At 42.2% G+C, this 24,220-nt stretch overlaps 1 protein-coding gene and 3 long non-coding RNA genes across 5 annotated transcripts in view; 2 read left to right on the top strand and 2 right to left on the bottom strand.

Annotated features, from left to right (window-relative positions):
• LOC135396559 (uncharacterized) overlaps nucleotides 1-20,173 on the top strand; it is a 95,013-nt gene extending 74,840 nt beyond the window's left edge. Inside the window, exon 2 of the long non-coding RNA XR_010423434.1 lies at nucleotides 18,876-20,173. This is a non-coding gene — a long non-coding RNA (uncharacterized LOC135396559). The remainder of the gene's footprint in view (nucleotides 1-18,875) is intronic.
• On the bottom strand, nucleotides 3,733-8,272 carry LOC135396557 (kinesin-associated protein 3-like). Its single transcript, XM_064627596.1, has one exon. It carries the CDS (start codon nucleotides 7,999-8,001, stop codon nucleotides 5,914-5,916), a length of 2,088 nt encoding a protein of 695 aa, XP_064483666.1. The 5' UTR covers nucleotides 8,002-8,272; the 3' UTR covers nucleotides 3,733-5,913.
• Nucleotides 8,286-18,864, top strand: LOC135396561 (uncharacterized). 2 transcript variants are annotated; one of them, XR_010423439.1, is made up of 4 exons: nucleotides 8,286-8,345; nucleotides 8,647-8,703; nucleotides 10,130-10,202; nucleotides 18,810-18,864. It is a non-coding gene; the product is annotated as an uncharacterized LOC135396561 (long non-coding RNA). The 2 variants fall into 2 exon arrangements; XR_010423440.1 differs by lacking the exon at nucleotides 18,810-18,864 and adding an exon at nucleotides 11,516-18,534.
• LOC135396560 (uncharacterized) overlaps nucleotides 15,149-24,220 on the bottom strand; it is a 22,290-nt gene continuing 13,218 nt past the window's right edge. The window contains exon 3 of the long non-coding RNA XR_010423436.1: nucleotides 15,149-19,824. This is a non-coding gene — a long non-coding RNA (uncharacterized LOC135396560). The remainder of the gene's footprint in view (nucleotides 19,825-24,220) is intronic.

The following is a 24,220-nucleotide window of genomic DNA, read 5'->3' as shown; positions in this document are numbered from 1 at the left end:
TATAGAGCAAATTGTGACTACTGGAAATGAAGGAAATGACGAGGACCTGGCGATTACCGATAGGTGACATACTTTTCCACTTAGGGGGTTTTATCCTTCGGCCAGTAGTGAAGGCCATAAACAGCTGTGAAGAATACTCTGTGGTAGCAACAGTCAGTATGGTAGCCTAAGTGCTCTCAAAGAATATGTGACTGGTGGGAACAACTTGATCTACCCTACAAACGATGTAGTCAATGTACAGCATCTTTTTGCAGTGTCAGGAATATTTCAAAAGAATAGTGGCTACCACTGGCATTCTTGCCATGAAATCACCTTTTCGGCCTGTTTCAATTCCTTAGGAACAAATTCTCATCGTACTTGGACACGTATGACACCCATCGAGAGAAAATGGACAAGCACTGTAATTGAAACATATGTTCATGTCATGCTGAGCATTCACCTTCACCACACAGCATCCACCACAGCCTCATCGAGTCACTCAAGCAAGACTTGTGCAGCCGTCTCCCTAACTTGATGGAATGCTTTATTTGCCCCAAGTTCTTTCATGGATTCACAATTTCTTATCTGGCTAATATCAGTTTACATTTGTGAAGAACTTTTCCTTCCATATCAATGATCTTCCAGCAGGCTTGTACAAGATACTAACAAAAAGTATTTAATTGTTAAGTATCTGAGTACCGGCAAGAAAGTAACTCAGTAGAGCTAAATACCCAATCTTGAAAGGCATTTGAGATAGAGTATTAAATATTAAAGTAACTCGTTACTTTCAAGATACTTTGACGTCATGGTTGGAATTGGCTATCAAAGAAATACGAACAGCGTGAAGTTGAAAATGGCATTACCAAAAAACTTTATTAGCTCCCAGGAACAACTGCGTTTCAGAATTACTATCCGATAGGCAGTCCAAGTTTTTTTAACACATTACCCCCCAATACTGAACAGGTGCATGCAGATGTGAACAAACGCTCTGCAGAAACGGCTAGAATTTACTGTCGTTTCTCTCCTTAACATCGCTTTAACCTCATAAAGAGTTATTAATATTTTACGTGCCTCTGTCGCTATGGCTTTCGGCACGGGTATTCTATCCTGCCTGATGGGTGTCTCAGTGGTTTACCCACATATCCTTCAGGACAACACATCGCCTCATGCATGTTCCCAAACGCGAGGCGCACACTACGCCTTCCCAAGAGGGACGTAGATGTCCCGAATATCTCAGATGCTAAAGCATGGCCCTCAAAGTCAAATCGAGCCGCATTGACCTTAGACCACATCAGGGCCACGCAGAAAAGAAACGACTGTAATTATGTAACATACCCTAAAATAATAATACACGCACAAAAAAGGAGTAGTGTAGTTATTGTGGAGCCGGATGGTATTGAAAAGTCATCACTGAAAAAACCTACGTGACACAGCAAGAGCAATAAATATGCTGCCTTTCCTAATCGAATGCTAAAAATATGGAAGTCGATTCAAGTAAAATATGCACGTAGTTCTTCACGAACGATTATGACAATGTTCAAGAGCACTGAAATTGTCTTCTGTTGATACAGACTGTATTGTTGCCCTTGCTTACTGTTTCAGCTTGAAAAAATAAAAAATCGGAGAGAAACAAAATGAATCAAATTAAAAAAATAATATGATGGGCCCATGTACATAACTGTTCGATCTCTGTTTTTTTTTCTCTGCCTCTCTGTGCTCCATTCTAATTTCCTGTGGATGATATCCGGAGAGGCTGCTGCTTCTACAACTTTGTAAACTGTAAGAATTGAGATGAGCTCATTCTCACATTAGGTACAGTGTCAGCTTACCAAAGTGCACACAAAGACCACGTTGCGGTGACCGTAACTTGTTGAGGTTCATGGGTAACAAGAAGTGCTCACATGTGTATGTGCTGCCTAACATGGAAAGGGGCAGCACTATGCCGAGCAAGGGCAAAAACAATGCTTGAAAATCAGGTGTCATTCCTAATTTTTAATTATAATTATTTTTTTGAGACAGCAACAGCCTTCAGTTTGGTGGTCAAGGGCCCTCGGGTCACAGAACAGCAGAGTGCCGGCTACATGTTGCCCGCGTCTTTGAGACCCCTGCACTAAAGCATACGTATGCACAGCACAAAGCGCATTGCTGAGACAAAAGAGAATATTTTGCTCCACCTCCATGGCACACACATAGACGTATCTTCAAAGTAACTTGGAAAATGAGTATAGAAATTACTGAAAAAAGTATTTAAGTTAAAGTATGAAATACTGACCTTTGAAAGTATTTGGAGGATATCAAGTTACTCACAAAAGTATTTAAGATATGTAACTTAAATATTCTTCACTGTACAAGTCTGTCTTCCAGACTGTGTTGTATCAAACATATGCCTCTTTAGTGATGACCGTCTTCTATGCAGAACAATCCATGTGCTCATCAAGTTACCTTGCAATGTGACCTCTGTGCTATCAAAACTTAGTGCAGGAAGTGACTTTTATCCTTTCAATGTGTTCAGCTGTTGCTGTCTTACTGCGTATCGAAAGGCTCAACAATCTACACCAAATATGTTGGACCTAACATTTCTTCAGACCTATCATGGAACTCTCATATTTCATCCCTTGTCAGTAATGCTTCCTCTGCTGCTAGCTACCCCAGTGGTATGGCATATTTCCTACACTACCTTCGTCCATACTAAGCTTGAATACACACCATGCAGTTTCTATCCTGGCCTAGGACACTAACAACTTAGTGGCAGGGTACAAGTTGCTTAGACATCCCGTCTTCTGCGAGGGACATTAAACAAGTGTGCTGAGCTTTCAGTGCAACCCTCAGGTGGGCAAAATTATTCCACAGACTGACTGCTGTGGCGTTGCCCATGATCATATAGTTGTCTCGCAACATAAAGCCAAAAATTATCATTGAATACACACCGACCCTTTGAGATCACCCTGAAAAGTACTTAATCCTGTGGATCTCTTATTATGGATTTCTGCCTATTATGTGCTGCATACTGTTTTCTCCATTGACTATTTTGCTTGTTCTGCACTTTTGGGTTTATTTGTTACATATGCTACCCCCATCCCCCCATGTAATGTATGTATATGCAAAAAGCTCACAGCAGTAATAACTTTCTCAATTTACACCACTAAAATGTATACTGCTAAAGTGCCAATGATGCCAGGTACTTGGTGCTTTGTCCATCATTTATGTGCTTCACTATTAGAAATGAATGCAAACTAAAACAACACATATTTGTCCCATTTTGCAGTTTTCATTCACCAACTTGTCAAACCTCCTCTGCTATTCGTTTACCTATACTACTTTACGCTGTAGCATGTATATCTAAGCATGAAGTGCTGAGCCTTGTCAATACTACAGTGATGCAATGTGAGAAGGGCAAGACAGGGGAAATAGCACTCCCAAGGAGCAAAACATTGTGCTTTGTGGGGGGCACATGGAATGTATACTGCGCTTTAATGCATATCTTATTTAACTTAACTTTAACTTATGCATATGTAAGAAAGGATCAGTTTATATTGCAGTAGTGGTGAGCAAAAAAGGAAAAGAAAGAGCAGTAGACACTCTATGCACTGACAGATTTACTACAGTTTAAGGACACTCTCCTAACCCTCACTACATCCATGTACCAAGTCAACTCTCAAATATGACTTGCATTAGGTTGCACAGCACAACTAAAGATGTCACTTCATTCCCATTCAGAGTCACCACAGAAACTTGACTTCACTGTATGCTTGCTTAAGATATCACATAATTTTATTTTTCTGCCCAGTTGGAGGCCTACTACTATACTACAATGACAAAGACAGTCTGCGGGATGTGATGATAGGACCTAATATTCACACATTTTTCCATGTGTCTAATACAGCAGTGACAGAGGATCACTACCAAACAAATGTCTGTTTACATGAAAACATCACCATAGCAGACTTTTGAACGGAGACAACAACCATGTTGTGTGCTCTTCAAATGAAACAGTCATGGGAGTGGCATGTAAGTAAGTGGGAGTTAAGAACACTAATACGGAGAGCAAACAGTGCACGAACACTCTGCCTGTGCTCGTATGTAATTGTAGTTATGACACAGTTACAAGAGTCACACAATTCAAGAGTTCTGGATTTGCTGGAAATTTCTTCATTTGCACAGACAAATAAAGACAAATGCTGTAAATGTATAACAAAGTGACAAGAATTGTGTGCTTTCCTACTATGCTAGCAGTGGATCTGCAGGGTGCATGTTCACAGTTTTCATTTTCTGTTGTGCTGTACTGTGCTTTTATTGTAAACTTGCAGACAGGAATAGTAAAGAAGATTGTAAGGGCTTGCAACAACTTTGAAGAATGTATATACATTCCAGCTGAGTAAGTTCAATTTTGTGGCAGGAACTGCTTATTCATCTCACTACTCATTGATTGCATGGCACGAGGTAATTTCTTCAACATTGTTTCTGTCATATCATGTGTCAATTTAGCTGTAGAGTCAAATCAAAATGTTAACACGAGGAAAGTCTACAATAAAAATCTTTTCACTTTGAGGCCACCAGGGTACACTTTCTGTTTAAGCTGCCTGTTTTATGTCAAACCTGCAGAGAAATGTCATATCACACTCATGCAGGTTGCCAAGGCCATTGTTCTATGCAAATCTTCTGTAAACACATTTTGGAATAACAATCACAACAACATGTGTCAGAGCTGCAAGAAGGTACTGTCACTGTTTTAGTAACCCTTGAACAACCATAGGTGATTCAGAGATTAATGATCCTGGAAGGTCTCTGGCAAGATAACAAAAGATGACTCACTGTCTCAGCACGATGCACCTAGGCCTTTAGTCAAGTAGCATTCAGTCAAATATGCAATCTATGTACTGGTAATTCCTCATCTAAGAGTAATTTGGACCTTATATGGCCATGAAGCTGTGTGTGTCTCTCGTTTGCATATTATGTTTCCTATATTGGTTGGGACAAGGCAAAGCTTTGGGATGTCACACTGGGACACTAATATAGTGTCAAAATGACTAACAATAGGAAATATTATTTATTTAAAAGAATAATACCAGTTTCTTACTTTGCTTTTTTCCACACTCGAAACATCATGTATGTGGACACCAGATGAGCAAAGTGACCAATTTTTACCAACATTTTAGCACAACCATTTGCACCACTAAGAAACTAGGGAAGGATGCCCATTCAATAGTGGTAATGTCATCCCTCTTGTCCTGTTCTTATTTGAAGAGCTCCAAATTTCCAAAATGAGCTTGGTCATTTTTTACCAAAGTTGAAACAAGCAGGGCCCTGTTAGAAGGTTCAGAAGGCACCCCTATGCCCGCAATATGGCATGAAAAAACATGGTTTGCAACGAAATGAGTTAAGAGCACATGGTGCTCCGAAGAAAATCAGTCACTTGATTCAATGGGAAGAGGCACAAACAAGTGTTGCGAGCATGTCGTAGCTTCATGAGTGGCTTTGTCATTCCTAATGTTTATCTATGAAAATGGCAATGAACAGTAGTAGAATCGAGTTTGTTAGGGATCTTCTAACGACCTGAAGAAGAGGAATACAAACTGGTACACATGGCAGAAGATATTGTTCCAAAATAATCTAAGGCAGACATTTAGTTGAACCTGCCCAAAGTGAACTTGGGAACTGTCAATCTTCCCTAGCAACTACCCTGCCACGTCGTCAGCCTCGGCGAAGAGCAATGATGACAAGGCGGTGGCATCGACAATGGCTCGTGGCGAGGTGGCAAGGACGAGAACAGAAGAACAGACTGGCAGTTCGTGCCTGGACATAGAACCGGCACCATAAACCCTTGACACTCTGACGTTGTTGTCTGGTTGTAGGTCCAGGAGAGGTTTAACTTACCCCTAACTAAATTTTGCTTTCTCTAATTTTGTCTCTACTATTGATCCATTTTCCCACTATTTAAGGATCAGAAGCCCAACTGCCATTGGACAGTAAATCAAATCGTTCAAGAAGGTCAGAGTCTGCAAATGGGGGTTCGTCACTTTCTTCTTCAGTTCCCAGGCATCTCTCCACCATATCAAGCCACTGGGCATTATGCTGGCGAAACTTGGAGCGTTGAATGCGTTTTGCCCAGTCTTGCTCACATTCAGCCACTAAATCTAATGCATTGTTGCAGACACGACGAACTTCTGGGTTCTGGTCATGAAGCAAATCAAGCAGGTATGCCGGCACCTTAGAATCCTGCACCAATTTCAACCTCACAGCATCATGTCTCAGCAATCCATGATATGCATACACAATTTGCAGAACCAGTTCATCATCCTCCTGTTTAGCACCGAGTAAGTTTGTCAGCGATAGGACAATCCCACCTTCAACCAGCAGGTGGGCACAGGCTACGTCACAGCTTGTTACTGTGCCAACAAGAACAACAACTTCAAGCAGCATGTCATCCGCACTTTCCTTTGACTCTAAAATTTCCTTTATCCACTGCACTAGTCTGTGCTCCTGTAATAAGCCCGAAAAATTCATTTCTGGAACATTCAAGTTTCCAAGTGTGCCAATGCACTCGAGCACAAATTCTTCATTTTTTACAGACTGCAATGCAGATGCAATCAATGGTGTGTGTTCCATCAACGCAGTTTTAGTTGGTCCATCATGTTGAGAAATATTTCTAATAACTTTCATGAGGACAGGGTCATGGTGACGGAAAGCCTGCCCCACTAGAGCATCAAGATGTTCACAAATGAGTTGCGCATTGCGCTTGCTGGCAGCCAAGTTAATTGCCAGTGCAGCAGGTTCTAAAGGGACACATTCTCCAATATAATGTAGAAGCAGCTTGACAATGATTGGGATGCAGTCTGTGTATGTAAAGTGAGATTTACAACGATCATCCATGCTAATGTGGTACAAGATGCAGAGCACAACCGGAGCCGATGTGGGATCACGCAGCAAATCCACCAACTTGGGCAGAAGGCCAACTCTAACCATGCCTGCTCGAAGCTCTAGGTCGAAAGAGAGGTTGAGTAAAAGTCTGAGAAGAGCATTCTGTAAGTCTGGCCTGCTGGGTAACAATGGTGCCAGCCACTGAATCACACCCAGCTTTGCCATTTCAGCTGTGTTCTCATAGTAGACAGACAGCTTCTTGAGAAAAGAAACAACTAGCAAAAGGAGATCTGCATCATCTCGTTCCAAGGACTTAACCAGCATAGGAACTATTCCACGATTCACCATTTTTATCTCGCTCTTGGGGTGTTCAGCCAAGTTGAGTAATAAGTAATAGGCAACGCGCAGAAGCTGATTCTGTCTCTTAGCAAGTGCATGATATTTCCGGACTCCCTTTTCATATTCTGTACCATCCTCCGTGGCTTTGCGAGCAAGATCTTCTCTCCATTGTGTATGACGACGCTGCTCAAAATCGATCAAATCCATGCAAACCGATCCGATTTTATATTCTGTGATAACAGAGTGAAATTGTGAAAATGTCGAAAAACAGAAGAAGATATACACGATGTTAGTTGCCAGCTCCATGTTCTTCCGGCCGTCTTCGCGAAGAACACGGGCCAAAGCGCACAGCAATGTGTCGTTCATACAAAGCTCCCCAAGATTTTCTGGGTTTCGTGCAAGTCGCAGCACCAGTGCGGAGCCCCGAACTTTATCAGCAGCATCTTCGTACAGCATTTCAACATAAGATTCGGTTTTGGAGATGCTTGCAGTTTCAGACCTTTGGGACACTCGTGACGAAGAACGAGTTGTATCTCCGCGGCATTGGAGGTAGTTGATGAGTTGCTCTACTTCCGTTGTCTTAGACTCCGGGAGAATACTGCATTTATGGACGACTTCTCGGGCTAGAGCGGCTACATCAGTGGTCTCATTAAGACGCTTAAGTCGGATAAGTTTTTGACACTCGCGGCTATGTTCCAGCACAGTCCCGGCCAAAAACACGCCTTCCAGTTCATAGGAGACGACAAGAGCATTTTCAGTTGGGTGCACGTCCACTGCACATTTTCGAATCTTTCGTTGCACACACTTTGCGTCATCTTCCATCATGCAGGCCGTGTAGCACCGGTCGCATGTGAAACTGTGTCGCCCCGGCAGGAATTTATCGACCGTGCACTGTTTTCATGTCGGCAGTCGGCACCACGACCTACTAGATTATAACGACCATGTCATAATCGGCAACCCCTATGAGGAGCCCGTCCCCACGATCCGTGGGACATCTACCGCTTGCACAAAAATACTAAGGTAAGCTGAAGTACAAAGTATTGTGTATTGTGAAAATTGAGGAAGCAATAACAAGTTCAACATAACAAAAGCAACTGGGAACGAGATTACAGGAAGTGACGTCATACCTCAAGGTGAAGGCAGGCCGGTCGTTTTTTTGAATTGATTCCGTAAGTTCTCTTGCTTCATATGAAATAATTTAGCGTTTTTATTGAAAATAAATGCGTAATGTCGATAGATCTGTCGTTCCTCTACCTGCTGCAACTGTTTTTCTTTCTTTAACACGATTAAACAATAGTTAACACGATATTGCTGCATGTCGTCCGCAGCGACGGATTATTATGCTTTTATCATATTTTCCTGCTCTAGTCCTCCTATCTTGGAACACACCGACGCCAAATTTCAATTGATCAGTGCATTCCTCGTCTAAATACATCTACTTCTCTTCATATATCCGCTGTTTTATTACAGGATTCCCCTTACTTCACGTTTCTGAAGGAGCACAGAATCCACGGCTACATTTGCAGAGTAAGTATATGAAAGATGAAAGTCACTGAAAAGGATAGCCAGCTGTAGGAGTCGAACCCACATCTTCTGGATTGCCGGTACAGGGCTCTACCAATTGAGCTAAGCTAACACGCCTTCTCGGCGACTTCCAGGGTGCGTCATCTGAAGGGACAAACCAGCCACTCTCTCTCACTCATCCTCCTTTCACTCTTACATTTTTTGCTCACTCATACACACATTCATACGACGGGATCGACGCAGGCGGCAACTGTTGAACATGAAAGAACTGATGTTCTGAGGCTGGAACAACATAGAAGGGACAAATACATACAAAGCCAAATACATTACCAAGACCACTTCAGAAATTGAACTCATTTAATTTGACTAATGAACTACTTCATGCGACACACCTCTTGGCGGAAGCATTTCTTCGCATTTCAATGTAGTGCTCACAAGGATGTTTTTTAATCCAGCCAAAGTATAACTCTGCTAAAGAAGTAGACATTGTATATTCCAGAAATCAGTTTCACCTCCTTTCCTCAATATTTTTCCATTACTCAATTCTCACACTTATCGACACGACGCATCTCTTACCACTTGCCGATGATTCTTGTCAACCATAGAGATTTTACTCCCCCACTCAGACTAAATATATTTGTATTTTCTGTAAATAGAAATCATGCCCTGCTCTAGAAATGAATTTCATGTCATTTGTTCAATTCTTTATTTCCAGAAATTACATGTTTCGTCCTACATTCTATCCAAGCCGTCAGCAGAAATTATTGCATGTTTTAAAAACATTTCTTCCCTACTCAGACTAAATATATATAGAGCCTATAACTAGATATCAAGCTGTGCTCTAGAAATTAATTTAATGCCAATTGGTCAATTTCTTATGCACAGAAATGACATGATTCGTCCTGCACTCCACCTGCCAAGATGTCAGTGGAATGTTTTGCATATGTTAAAAATATTTCTCCCTCATTCAGATTAACTATATTTATATAGCTTACAACTACATGTCATCCCTTCCACTAGAAATAAAATTCATTTCATTCACTTCATTTTTTATTCACATAATGACCACATTTTGAAAATACGGCTCGTGTCTGCAGAAGTTTGTGAAGTTTCTTTCCATTTCTCACCACTGATAAGTCTGACATTCAATAGTCAATTCAATCAAATTCCATATCCTGTAAGCAGACATTCTGAAGCATTCCAAATATCAGTTTCTCTTTATTTCCACAATTCTTTCATCACTCACACATTTAGCTGCACAGATCATTTCTGAAGAACTTGCCAATCTTTCTTTCCAGTGTTCAAAATGTTTCTACCTATCACACGGTCAAGATAAATTCATGTGCTCTAAATAGACATTCTGAAGCACTCCAGAAGCAAATTTCATGTCCTATATTCATTGCTTTACCACTCAACTTGCACATTCCAGGGCGCGACCTCCGAACCACCTGCTGATGTTTCTTTCCGGAGTTAAAAATGTTTCTACCTCACACACATTCAAGGTAAGTCATATTCTATAAATAGACATTCTGACGCATTCCAGAGATCAATTTCACCTTATTTCCCAAATCCTTTCATCACTCACCCCACAAATTTGACGGCTCAAATGCACAGCTCATGCTCATGCATCAAATGCATGGCTCATTTTTGGAGCACTTGCCCATTTCTTTGAAATGTTAAAAATATCTCTACCTCACTCAGGCTCAAGATAAGTTCAGGTTTGATAAGTAGAAACCCTGAAGCAATCGAGAAATCAATTTCATCTCATTCACTCTATTTTTTATTCACATAATTGCCACATTTTGGAAATACTGCTCCTGTCTTAGTACCCCACTCAGGCCAAGGTAAGTGCATATCCTACAAGTAGATATTCTCAAGCCTTTCAGAAATCAATTTCACCTCATTTCCTCAATGCTTTATTCACTGACCTCATGCATTTCACTGCACGTACCATTCTTCAAGCACTTGCCGATGTTTCTTTCCAATCTTAAAAATTTCTCTACCCCACTGAGATTCAATTCAAGTCTCTATCCTTCAAATATGTACTCTGATGTCCCCAGAAACCAATTTCACCTCATTTGCATAACGCTTTTGTCATCCCCGTCATGCATTTTTCTGCAGCACCCATTTCTAAAGTATTTGCCTATGTTTCTTTCCAATGTTAAAAATATTTCTACCCCACTTACATTCAATTTCGGTCACCATTCTATAAGTAGACATTCTGAGGCCTTTTGGAAATTAGTTTCACCTAATTTCCTCGATACTTTCATCACTCATCTCACACATTTCGCGAGGATGTCTATTCCACAGCACTTGCCGATGTTTCTTTCCAACGTTGAAAATATTTCTACCCCACCGAGATTTAATTTAGGTCAATATCCTATAAATAGACACCCTGAAGCAATCTAGAAACCGATTTCACCTCATTCACTCCATTTTTTATTCACATAATGGCCACGTTTTGAAAACGCTCGTTGTTTCTGGAGCACTTTGCTAAATTTCATTCCGATGTTAAAAATATTTCTACCTCACTGAGATTCAATTGAAGTCTATGTACTGTAAACAAACACCCGAGACAATCCAGAAATCAATTTCACCTCATTTGCTCAATCGTTCCATGACGCATCTCATGCATTTCACTGAATGGCCCATTTCTGATGCACATGTCGATATTTCTTTTCAATGTTAAAAATATTTCTACCCCACTCGGGCTCAATCTAAGTGCATATCCTATAACTAGACATTATCCAGCATTCCAGAAACATATTTCATGTCGTTTAATCATTCATTTCACCTCTCGGCTTGTACTTTCCAGGGTGCATCACGCCTCCGAACCATCAGCTCCTCACCACCTTTCCAATTTTACAAATATTTCTACCTTACACATATTTAAGATAAGTTCATATTCTATAAATAGACATTCTAAACCCTTCTAGAAATCAGTTTCATATCACTTCAATCATTTCATGACCCACCATGCTGTCCATGCATTTCGCTGAGTGACCCATTTCCAGTGGTGGGCAGTATCGCAGATACATGTATCTTCGATACAATCTTTCGGTACATTTTGTGTATCGGTATTAGGTATCGCATGCCAAAAATGAGAGTATCGGAGTATCGGTATCGAAAATACATTTTTAGTGTATCGTGTATTTTAACGATACTCGATACTAAAAAAAGATGCAAATATTGAGGCTGTTGTGAGACTTAGGGTCGGCGGCGCTCGCTCAGGCGGTAGTACAAGTCAGGCCGCAGCGGCGTAGACACGTCGACCAGAAATTCGTTTGAAGCTTACGTCCGCGCGCGCGCGCTCCATCGTCAAGGTCGCCCGGAGAGGAGGCCCTGGGCCCTGCCCTGGGACACGCTTGTGGGCGCATGCGGCTTCTAGTTGGTTCGAGAAGAATCTCTTCCGTCTCTTTCTACGGCGGACGCGCCGAAAACGCCTTACACAGGACCAACCTCACGGCTTCTGGAACTGCGCTGCCCGATGTCCCCCTCCTCAGTGCGCAAGAGCACGTCCACTTGACCTGAAGTGTGGATTCCGCGTCTGCCATGCGAAAAGAATAACTGCCGGCTTAGCTTGAGCACCGTAACCTGTTCTACAGCTCACAATTCACAACGGCCAACTAAGAAAATCAAGTCAGAGGCAAAGTCAGAGGCTACCGAGTAAGTACTGCAGTACCAAACGATAAAAGCAGGAGAAAAAAAGTTTCAGGTTTATTCGTATGTATTGTCAAGTGCTCACAGACAGATACGCACGAAGAACATTGTCTTAAAGAATTGTTTTTTGCTAGGCTGCTTATTGATGCGATCGTTTCAACGTACCCATGGCTTCAGTTTAAAGTTCTAACAAGACTAGCTGCTTAGACAGTGCAGCTTCATTAAATCCATGCGGTCGGATACGTTCAAGCCCTGTCAGAAAAAGTGCGCTATAAAAATACACTAAAGGCTCTAGAAATAACGAATAAATGTTTTTACTTCCCTAATCATATTACCAGCTTTATTATATTGTTATTTCAGTGATGTAAACTTCATGAATCATAACACCAGCTTTATTATATTGTGATTTCAGTAATATAAACTTCGCTAATCATAACACCAGCTGTATTATATTCGGGATTTCAGTTATGTATAGACGATACAGTACCGAGTATCTGTATCGAAAATCAATTTCGGTTCTGTATCTTGTATCAGTATCGGAAATACAATTTTTGAGGGTATCGAGTATCGGCATCGAAGATACTTTTTTGAAGTATCTTGCCCAGCCCTGCCCATTTCTCAAGCACTTACCTGTGTTTCCTTCCAATGTTAAAAATATATCCAACCCAATGGGATCCAGTTTAGCTCCATGTCCTATAAGTAGACACTCTGCAGTTTTCCAGAAACCAATTTCACCTCATTTGCTCAATGCTTTCCCTACCAAACTCTTACATTTCCCTGAAATGCCGATCTTCCAGGCACTTGCCGATATTTCTTTCCAATGTTAAAAATATATCCAACCCAATGGGATGCAGTTTAGGTCCATAGCCCATAAATAGTCACTCTGTGGTTTTCCAGAAACCAATTTCACCTCATTTGCTCAATGCTTTCCCTACCAAACTCTTACGTTTTGCTGAAACGCCAATCTCCGAGGCACTTGCCGATATTTCTTTCCAATGTTAAAAATATATCCAACCCAATGGGATGCAGTTTAGATCAATAGCCTATAGGTAGACACTCTGAAGTTTTCCAGAAACCAATTTCACTTCATTTACTCAATGATTTACTCACCCACCTCATACATTTCGCTGCAGGACCCATTTTGGAAGCACTTGCCGATATTTCTTTCCAATGTTAAAAATATTTCCATTGCAATGGGATGCAGTACAGGTTCATAGCCTATAAATAGACACTCTGTAGTTTAACAGAAACCAATTTCACCTCATTTGCTCAATGCTTTCCCCACCCAGCTCTTACATTTCTCTGCAGTACCCATCTCCGAGGCACTTGCTGATATTTGTTTCCAATGATAAAAATATTTCCACCTCAGTGAGGTTTAGTTTCGGTCCATATCCAAGAAAAAGACACTCTGAAGCACTCCTGCAGTCCGTTTCTTCTCATTCACTCCACTTTTTTATTCACAGAGGCCTAATTTTGAACACGCTGCTACTGTCCAGAGCAGCTTGAGCAATTTCTTTCCCATGTTAAAAATATTTCTTCCTCACACAGATTGCAGATAACTTCATATCCTATAACTAGACATCTCGAAGGAATCCAAAAACAGATTTCACATCATGTACTCAATTCTTTCATTACTAGCCTCACACATTTTGCATGCATGGCCTACTTCTGAAGCACTTACCGGTGTTGTTTGCCAATGTTAAGTATATTAGGTTAGGTTGAACCTCTACTGAGGTTGTGGATAACTCCACATACTATAAGTAGATAGGCTGAAGGGCTCCAAAAATTAATTTCATTTCATTCAATTTTTTGTTAAAGGACGACAGAAACGAAAATAGGCTGCAAAGCTATTTGCCTCATATTGCGATGTGTACCAAAACAATCCGGAATTCGACTTAGATTTGCGTATATTAGTTGAAACGCCGCCACAATCGCGATATAAAATTCGGCCGTGGAGTACTCTGAGCCCCTGGTGAGCGTCGCCGCGCCGCCGTAGCAGACCACGGAAGTGACGCACGTTGGCTCTCCTGTTGGAGTTCCTGACTTTCATTTCGCTTCATTTCATTTGGTGTTTCGGCGTACGTCTTATTCCTGCTACGGGGAAAGAACGGAGACGAAGAAGCATGTACGAACCCATCTCTCATAGGATATATTGTCTTCAGACTTCCACAAGATCTTCGAATCAAACATTTTCAGGCGTTATTCAGAATTCGCCGTGTTTGTGCCGGGCAGCCGCACATGGAGCGCGAGAGATATTTGACGTCACGCGCTCCTCAGATTTTCCCGCAATGCTTGGCGCGCTCCATAGGCGATCGTGTCGAGTGGGCGGCCCAGCGCTCTCGTAATCGTCAGAAATATGGCCATCCGCACGGCGTACTTGCAAAATACTAATGGCACCATAATTTTACATAATATTTACACCTTGTTCGGTCCCCTTTTTGCAATGGACAAATTTCGTTTCCGTTGTCCTTTAACATATTTGCAAAATTTTTAAAAGACTGCTCGTGTCTGGAAGAATTCGCAAAATTTCTTTCTGTTATTAAAAATATTTTCTCCCCACTGGGATTGAATTTAATTGAATATCCTATAAGTAGACATTGTGAAGCATTCCAGAAACACATTTTATGTCATTTATTGAATTCTTTCATTACTCAACTTGCACATTCCAGGGCAGATCTCCAAACCGCCTGCCAATGTTTGTTTTCAATGTTAAACATATTCTACGTTAGATTCCAAAAATCAATTTCACTTAATTTTTTCAATCCTTTCATCACTCTCCTCACACACTTCTCCTCAATGCCCATTTCTGAAGCATTTGCCCATGTCCCTTTCCGATGTTAGGTACAAATATTTCTCCTCCACCGAGATGCAATTTAAGTCAATGTACTATATGTAGCTATTCTGAAGCATTCCAGAAATCAATTTCACCTCATTCACTTCATTATTTTATTCACAGATTGTGAAAAACATTATTTTATATTATATTTTACACATTATTTTACATTATTCAGTGGCCACATTTTGAAAATACGGCTCCGGTCTGGAGCAATCATCACTAAACTTGCACATTCTAGTGACAAATCTTTGGACCACTTGTCAATGTTTCTTTCCAATGCTAAAAATATTTCTACCTCACACAGATTCAAGGTAAGTTCATGAAGAAAATAATATGAGGCACACCAGTGCATGTAGAAAGATGCACTTGAGTTTGGCTAAGAAAAGAAAGTTAACCACACACACACTGGGCTCAAACCATCAGATACTTTTATGGACTTAGAATTCATAGATAAAGAAAGTGTAAAATTGGAAGGGGGAGTTCAGCAGAAGGCATGCTGGTGCATCAGATTGCTGATGTTGTCAGGAGACAAGCATTGTGCAAGAGAAGCAGCAATTATTGACCCATAATTTCATGTACAATACTAGCGCACATTATCTAAAACCTAAAATTCTGTTCCTCCTCCTCTCCATATCAACGCGGTATTAGAAAAAAACAATTGTTGTGAAACGCGGCTAGTTCCTTTGCTCATGACTTTAGTGTTACACTGGATCACACGTTCTGCACCGACTGCAGATTTCTTGACTTCTCGAAGGCATCCAATAACGTATCACACTCTCTCTTTTTTTTTTCTTTCTTTTTTTCATAAATTGCACAATCTTGGCATTGATGATAAAATTCTATCTTGGATACATTCCTTGACTAATCGCTCACAGTTTGTCTCTATGAACGATAATGAATCCAGTCTAACGCTTGTCCTCTCTGGAGTTCGCCAAGATTCTGTCCTTGGACCACTTCTCTTTCTCATATACAGTCATTTTTCATTATCCAGACACCTCTGTAGTCGTCCGTTTTCATCTGGATACCAGATAACTGAACCAAGCAAGCTTCCGGCAAAACCTTAAATTTGATACCCACGCCTACTCCCTGTGCCTTTTTTGTTTGTTCCCTGGCACATGAATTTTTACCAATTTGAAAGTAATTGCCACCAAACAGTCCCATCTTTAGCCCTTTCTGGGAGAACCCGACAAGTTTGAAAATCTCCTTTATAGCTCCAGAAAAAGAAACAACAAAAAAGATTGTTACTTTAAAAAATCATGCAAAGGGAGCTGATTGCAATTCATAGTAATGTGTGACAGAATTCTGGTCACACCCACAGCATGCACTGAGTCAACCTGCTAATGTCTCAGAAAGTTGGTCTTCTTCCAGGGTAACCTGGACCAAGTCCTATGGTAGCAGGCTCGTTCTCGGTAATGCAAGTTTTCCAGATATGTGAAATCCTGATAAGCGAAACATAACTATACATTAACGACCTTCCAAATGATCTTACATCAGTGGTTTATCCAGACTAGAGATGAGTGCAGGTATGAAAATTCGTACCCGCAACTGCACCGCAACCGCGGGGGCACAACCTGCATCTGCACCCGCACATCCCGACGCCTATCCGCTTAGCCGCCGATATACCCGCAGCCCAATGCGTACGCATGTTTCAGTTATGTGACATGATCGTGACAGCACGAAATGATTTATTGATGCTACTAAGGATACTGTCCGTTAGCGAGCCACTTTTCCAACGCGTACGCTGTGGCCACTGCTGACATGGTTGCCAGCTTACTGATGCGAAATGTACCAGTCTTGGTGTAAAAAATAGCCAAACTTAACCCTATGTGGCAAACAACAACTTTATTTTGAGATGACGAGTTGGATATGGAACGTCTGGAAAGTATTTTGGGCCAAATGTTCGCCATGAATCGGGTAATACACCAAAATCCGACGGGTTGGTTTTGCGCCTGCGGGTATTGCGGGCATACCAGCGTAATCCGCGGAGGTAGTGCGGGTCTACCCGCAACTTAACCGCGATGACACCGAAATGTGTACCCGCAAAGAACAAACTTGAGCGGGTACCCGCGGATACCTGCACCGCGCTCATCTTTAATCCAGACCCCCCTCCCAGAAAAAAAATATCTGGAGGGGACACCCCCTAAGATCTGGTGAGATTGCACAATATTGAGTGACAAGCATGTACATGTGACGAAGGAACGGAGCGGTCAGTGAATCGAGGAACGAACATATGTTTATTGCGCGCGCTGCACCTCATCTTTTATACGTCACATACATATACCCCCCCCCCAAAGGACCAAATTCTGGGTAAATCCACCTCATTTTTGTCCTGATGATTGTGTCATCTGTTGTCAGATTACTACCAATTCTGATATGGAATTATGTCCTTCACACTGACCACATTAAGCTTTCTGGTGGTATCATACCTGCCACATGCAACTTATCAAAATGTAAATCTGTGATAATTTCTCGCTCTAATAAAGTGCATATGACTTATTCCATTAATAACATTCCATTTGAATCAGTATCACCACGGTCTCTGGGTATCACTTCACAAATACCTCAGCATTTTCATTTCATCTAACCTGTCCTGGCTCCCTCATGTTGAACACATCACTACCAACGCATTTCGAGCTCCAGGTTACATCGCTGGTTTTTCATCCACTCCAACTAACACAATGAGTGACTGTATAAATCACTAGCCTTTCCTAAGTTGGAAGACACGGCTCTGTGTGGGATACCGACCACACCAACATTTCAAACTCGATAGAAACAGTACAATGCAAGGCAGCCTGTTCATATTTGGTAACTACAACGCCAGTATCACTGCTATGAAACATATCCTCCATCTGCTTCTACTTTGCACTTGTCGAAAAATAACTAGTCTTTGTTTCGACAAGATTTATTATCATTCATAATAATCACCTCAGAGAATCTTTGGTACAACAGCCTACATATATCTCATATTGTGCCGATCACCCGTAGAAAGTGGGTATTCCCTTATGCTCAAGGAAGTCATTTCTGAATTCATTTTTTCCTCGTATGTCGTTGTAGTGGAACCGCCTTCCCGGTACCATCGTCAAGCGATTCAAGAACTGGTTATGTGTGTGTGTGTTTTCTTTCCACATGTTGTACACTTGTGCTATATTTTTTGCTCTCTAATTTTTTTTTTTTTTTTCACATTCTTTTCAATTCACTTTGTGCAGTTTTGTTCATGTGGACCTAATTTGGAAATATTTTTGTATGCTACTTATATTAACATCGTACCAATTTTTAATCCACTCCTGGCTCGATGTAAAGAAAAACTAAAATTGTGAAGCTATAAACAAAATACAGAAGCCGACACTGAAGATCTTCAGTGTCGGCTTCTGTATTTTGTTTATGTGATCTACAGGACTTGACTCCCCTCTTTGTATACGCATTGTGAAGCTATGTGGAACCCTAGTGAGAATCATTGTGCAGTATGGAGCACATATTATATATACATGAAAATAAAAAAGAAAAGCTGCTAGTAAATATTGCATTGTGGTTGTCAGTCTGAACATATATAATGATAATCATGCACTGTGTTGAAAGAACAAATCATCTCGTTTTGTGGCCTTCTTCCTTTCAGAAGTGACTAGGTTTATCTCAACAGTGGACAGCCAGATTCTGAACATTCCATATGTTTGATCTACAGGATTCCATCTGAGCAGCCTAAGTCTATAAAAGAGAGAGGTCAAACAACAGCAATGATGCCAGAGGTGCCTGTTCGCCCCACATGAACGCCAACAGTGTAAAACTATCAACTTTGAGGACAACGAATCCGACGAAGATTATTCGTAATAGTGAAAGCGGCACACTTCATCAGGTGACACCTCTAGAGTGAACACCGCAAATTATAGGACTTCATATGTTCCTGTCATCCACCACAAAGGTCCAAGTGTTTCACGATGTAGGCAACATGCAAGAAAAAAATTACCTTTGGCAGCCTGCAAAGGCGTGCCAGTTAGTCAGTTGTAACGGCAGTAGCCACGAGTGGGGCCAGAAATGTGCGCTCGCTTGTACATTCTATCACTGCCAACTCATGCTGAGGAAGGCCATCTCCTCCTGATGGTCCTGATGGTGAAGAAGACTCCTCTACTAGAGCAGTGTTTCCCAAAGTGTGGTCCGCAAAACTGTCCATGGGGGTCCGCGACCGTCTCTCACATTTCAATGAGGATTTTCGTCCCCACAAACACGTGCTCGTACATGCTGCCCGATTTCCAAACACCCAGAACTTCCAAAATTGCTACAAGCATGCTTCAACGGCTAGCTTCTCATTTCTGATAGAAAAGTCCTGCAATGCACGTTTGTCCGCGTCATACACATACAAACAAGAAGAAACCAGTCCGGAATCGTTTCTGAAGCTGTATCGAAAGCACGCAGCAGCTGACGAGGTTGCTGGTTATACACTGGCTGTGACGGTGTGTGTGGGGGGGGGGATTCCGTGAATTGGTTCTCATCGCTTCCGGGGGTCCGTCACCGCCAAAAGTTTGGGAAACACTGTACTAGAGGAGTAAGAACACACCACGTGATGCCATCGAGAACACTCCACCTCTCCAGCATTCTTTCCATGAACTTTCCATCCTGTGCGAGCATCACCTTATCTGTCGTGAGAAACACTTGTTAGAAGAAAAGGTATAGAAGAGGTATAACGAAGGTATAAACCAGGACTAAACTTCCATATTTATACCTCATCACCAACGTCTATACCCCGTTTAAACCATGTGGGAGGTATAAATTGCCGAGGCTATACCTTCTACGCCAGTTGAGGGTATAATTAAGGTACTTCTCTCTTGCGTTTATACCTTCGGTATTTTGTATACCTTTAGATATGAACCTGTGGTACCACATTAATTTGTGGTGGAGACAGTACCATCTCAGCTAAGCAGTAATTTAATTAGGAAACACAGTCAGTAATACAGTTGCACCATAATTAAAAGGGGGAATGGTTTATAGCAGCCTGCTATTTGTTCCTGAAATGACCAAATCTACGCGTCCTCACTCATACACTTGCTCGCCGGGCGAAGGCACCCCACATTCTGCGAGGTTGTGCCTCATATGCACCAAATGCTTATAACCTCCAAATGCTCAAAACCTCCAAACACTCGTATGCACCGAAAAAAAGTTGGTGGTTTTGAGCGTTTGGTGGAAATGAGCAGGAGGGGAGAAGCTGCTCGTAAGCACCGAACGTCCAGAACATCCGAATGCTCATATGCACCGAAAGGCGGGCGACCACAAAGGCCGGTACTTCCTCTCCCGCATTTGGAACAAGGTCATAGGGTGAGAAAGGTGGAATGAATGGCGACTACCAAGGCCGCTGAATGTGTCAGTTTGAAGTTTATGTAACAGCTTGGTTCTGCTTGTATGTAGCCATAACGAATAGCGCCTTCTTGTTTATGGATTTCAATTTGAGCTTTATTTTCATAGACATGGAGGCAGCCTAGGACAAAAGACTTGATTCTAGCCCGAAAGGCACTCGGCTCCCAGGGCTGTAGCAACAAAGAGCGTGGTCCCCTCCGAACATATGTCCGGGTTCACTTACAGTGCAGAAGCTGGAATACAATATTTATATAGGGTTTATATTATGCATACATAGGCCTGCAGTGAACATTTGCGCAAAACCCTTCTTCGAGCCTTGTTCTTCGCAAGTTGGTTAATCAACGCGTCATAGTCTAGAGATATCATAATCATGTTTTCGGTTGACTACGAAGTCAGAAAGCCTTAAATCTCTTATGGTTAATTGAGCGCAGGATATTCTTTATCGGTCAGTTTCATTGTGCTGAGACTTCTTTCAGCATCAGCGACAGTAGCTGGTGTGGTCAGAAAATAGAGTCCTGACGCAAATGCAAGGATTCAGATATATCTCCTGGAGGCTTTCTTGTATGTGTACGTTAAAAATTGTTTGGCGTCTCTTTGTTTGGCGTCCTCTCTTTTTCTCAGTGACACAAAAGGATATTCCATTATAAGTTCGCTGGCATCGATGTCTACCATTTTTACTTAAAAATTTTTGCTGCGATTCTCCAGTTCACGTTCCCATTGACACTGCCCCAAGTTGTTAGTGTTTTACAGAAATCCAAACAACTTTTACCACTCCACGAGTTGGTCGACAAAACAGAAGATATGGCCTGATCAGTGAGAATAAGGAAGAACTGAGATTTGAATTTTCGTTCTGCAGAAAGACGACTCTTCCTTTTCATTTTTTTTTTTTTTTTTTTTTCACTTTTAGGAGAAGGTAGCAGACATTGCAGAACTGCTTCCTGATCTTGTCGCGTTGTCTGTACTCCGCAAAATAAAGAGAGGAACAGAAAGAACAGACGCAATTTCTACAATACAAGTGGTGCAGAAAATGGAATCGCTTTTATGTTCCTCATTAAATGGCGTGCAGCATTTATTGTTCCGGCGTTCCATGTTGATATCCGTTCATCGGCCACATTTTCTCTTAGACGTTTTGTCAACCACGCTCTACCTCAGGTAGGCGAATTTAATTCACTGTGGTGACGATTAAAGGTCTCGCCGTTGTTCGCCTCACAGAGGTGGGCAACGTCTCGACTGACAGCCTGGGGGAATGTGCATCCTGGTCGACTTCTAAAGGAACAGTGCCGACATATGATTTGGTCGAAAGACATTTCATCGAAGATCGAAACGGCAGCGGTCGTTTGATCGATTTTTTATTGGTTCGCTTGGAGTGTTGAAAATGAAAAAAAAACAAACAAAAAAAAACGATAACAACAAAAAGCAACGCCGGAGTTCTAAATGCCGTTATCCTAAGCAACACTTAACTGCGTGTAACCCGCTTGCTCGTAAACACATTCCTCATGCTAACCCACTTTTTCGTGTCCAAGAAGCGGTCCAAGGGCCCATGTTGTTCACCCTAGCCCGTTCGACAACCTGAGAGGCTTTTCCGCTCTGACACATAGTGACTAAACATGCCATACATGTTAATCCCCAAACTCTTTATCAAATAATAATTGACTTCAAGTATTAAACATTCTTGGCAAATAAATAAAAAATAAATTACTGACATTTTTCGATTACTTATTCCTGTTGAATGTGGATAAATTTTAACAATGTATTATTGTTTGTAATCAACTGACCATTGTATAGGAGAAAGAACAGTGTTAGTTTATTTACTTTTCGCCTATGTGCAGGTGAATCTAAATTTAGTTCTTGCAACAGACATGTAACCGAAGAAGTCCTTCGAAACCTAGACAAATAAGCAGGGCAGCAGATCTTTGTACTTTCTCTATTTTTTCGGATAGCGTGCATGTGTAGCGACCCAGATTGCAGATGCATACACTAAACGAGGTTGAACTAAGGTGTTATATGCTGTTAATTTAATATCTTTCGTTGTGCCGTGGCGAAATTTCCTTCTTAGCATCCACAGACTTCGAGTGGCTTTCGCGCACATATGGCTATCCCGTTTCAGACCGTTCCCTTTAAATATGTCACCAGCAATGAGAAGGGTGCTCAGAAGAAGCACAGTCTATCGGCTGCTCCCAACCTGGGGCAAGTTTCTTCAACGTGTGTCCGACTGGTTCGTAAATTACAAATGTCTGCAAGTAACCAGTGGTCTCCCTGCGAAAAATAAATAATAATAAAAATGTAAAAAAAAAAAGGAGAATACACTGATTGCCCGCTCCGTATGCTCGAGTCAAAAGTTACAGAAAAAGAGGTGCGGATGACACAGTGCATGCAGTTTTGGACTCCCTTCGAACAAACGGCGTCGATCAACCGGCTTTCGATCAAACGGTTTTCGATGAAGCGGTGTTCGGTCAAACGCCTTCGATCAAACGGCATTTGACCAAACGGCGTTCGACCAAATGGGCGGACACTACGGCGGAGGTGTTTGTCACGTTCATAGACCCATTGACTCACGATAACCCCATTCAAACCCACACATTCAGCCAAATTCGAACTTCATAAGCTTCGTTTATAAAGATAAAAATAAACTTCCATAAAAATTCGTTCTGACTATACATACAAGCAGGACCAAGCTGTTACATAAACTTCAAACTGACACATTAAGCGGCTTTGGTAGTCGCCATTCATTCCACGTACCTTTCTCACCCTATGACCTTGTTCCAAATGCGGTAGAGGAAGACCCCGTCCTTTGTGGTCTCCCGCCTTTCGGTGCATATGAGCATTCGGATGTTCTGGACTTTTGGTTTGAAAATATACCATATATCTTCAAGGGTATATATGTTTATACCATTGTGAGGGTCCTCCTTCCCCCTCCTCCTCATTCACGCCGCACTTCCACTGGACTCCAACAGAGGTCGCCCCTTTGCTTACGCAAAAGCTGTGGCACGCGCTCGCCGCGTCTGGAAGACATCCCTTGCCCCTAGTCAGTCGTCGTCCCTCGTCATCCTTACTTGACGGTTCTCTTGCTAGTTGTCTGTATCGCATCGCTTTCGCCATTAAACGGGTAGTTCGCTGCCCTCATTGTTCTCCCCAAGCCTTGCTTCATGCCTCTCCAGCCCTGGCATCCCCACATTTGGCGCAGTCGACATCAACCCACTGCCTACCCCGCTCGTACCACAATGCCGCCCAGCCTCGCTTTGTTCGCTTGTCACCCCGGTTCTCGGACCTTCTTCCTCGGCTTCGCCGTCTTGGCCTTGAGCCGCCATATTGTCACGCGGCTTTCGCTCGCTGATTCCACCATGCCGGGTATCAATTGGCGGGAATTGGCATAGGTGGGCATTTTGGTGAAACCTCACTCGCCCTCACCCTCACGGGCACATGACCTCACTCGCCCTCACCCTCACCGCCCTGACGAGCACATGCCCTCACTCGCCCTCGCCCTCACCGCCCTCACAGACACATGCCTCAATCGCCCTCACCTTACCGCCCTCACGAGCACAGGCCCTCACTCGCCCTCACCCTCACCGCCCTCACCCTCACCGCCCTCACGAGCACAGGCCCCCACTCGCCCTCACCCTCACGGCACTCACAAACGCAAGCCCTGAAGGTCTTACCCTCATAATGTCTCCTGTGAGTGCA

This window comes from Ornithodoros turicata, chromosome 6 (genome assembly GCF_037126465.1).
Source record: "Ornithodoros turicata isolate Travis chromosome 6, ASM3712646v1, whole genome shotgun sequence".
NCBI classification, from domain to species: Eukaryota; Metazoa; Arthropoda; class Arachnida; order Ixodida; family Argasidae; genus Ornithodoros; species Ornithodoros turicata.
This window is presented reverse-complemented; position numbering and strand designations above follow the sequence as displayed.

Coding starts and splice junctions, on each gene's coding strand:
- LOC135396557 (XM_064627596.1), bottom strand. CDS start 8,001: ATGATGGAAGATGACGCAAAGTGTGTGCAACGAAAGATTCGAAAATGT.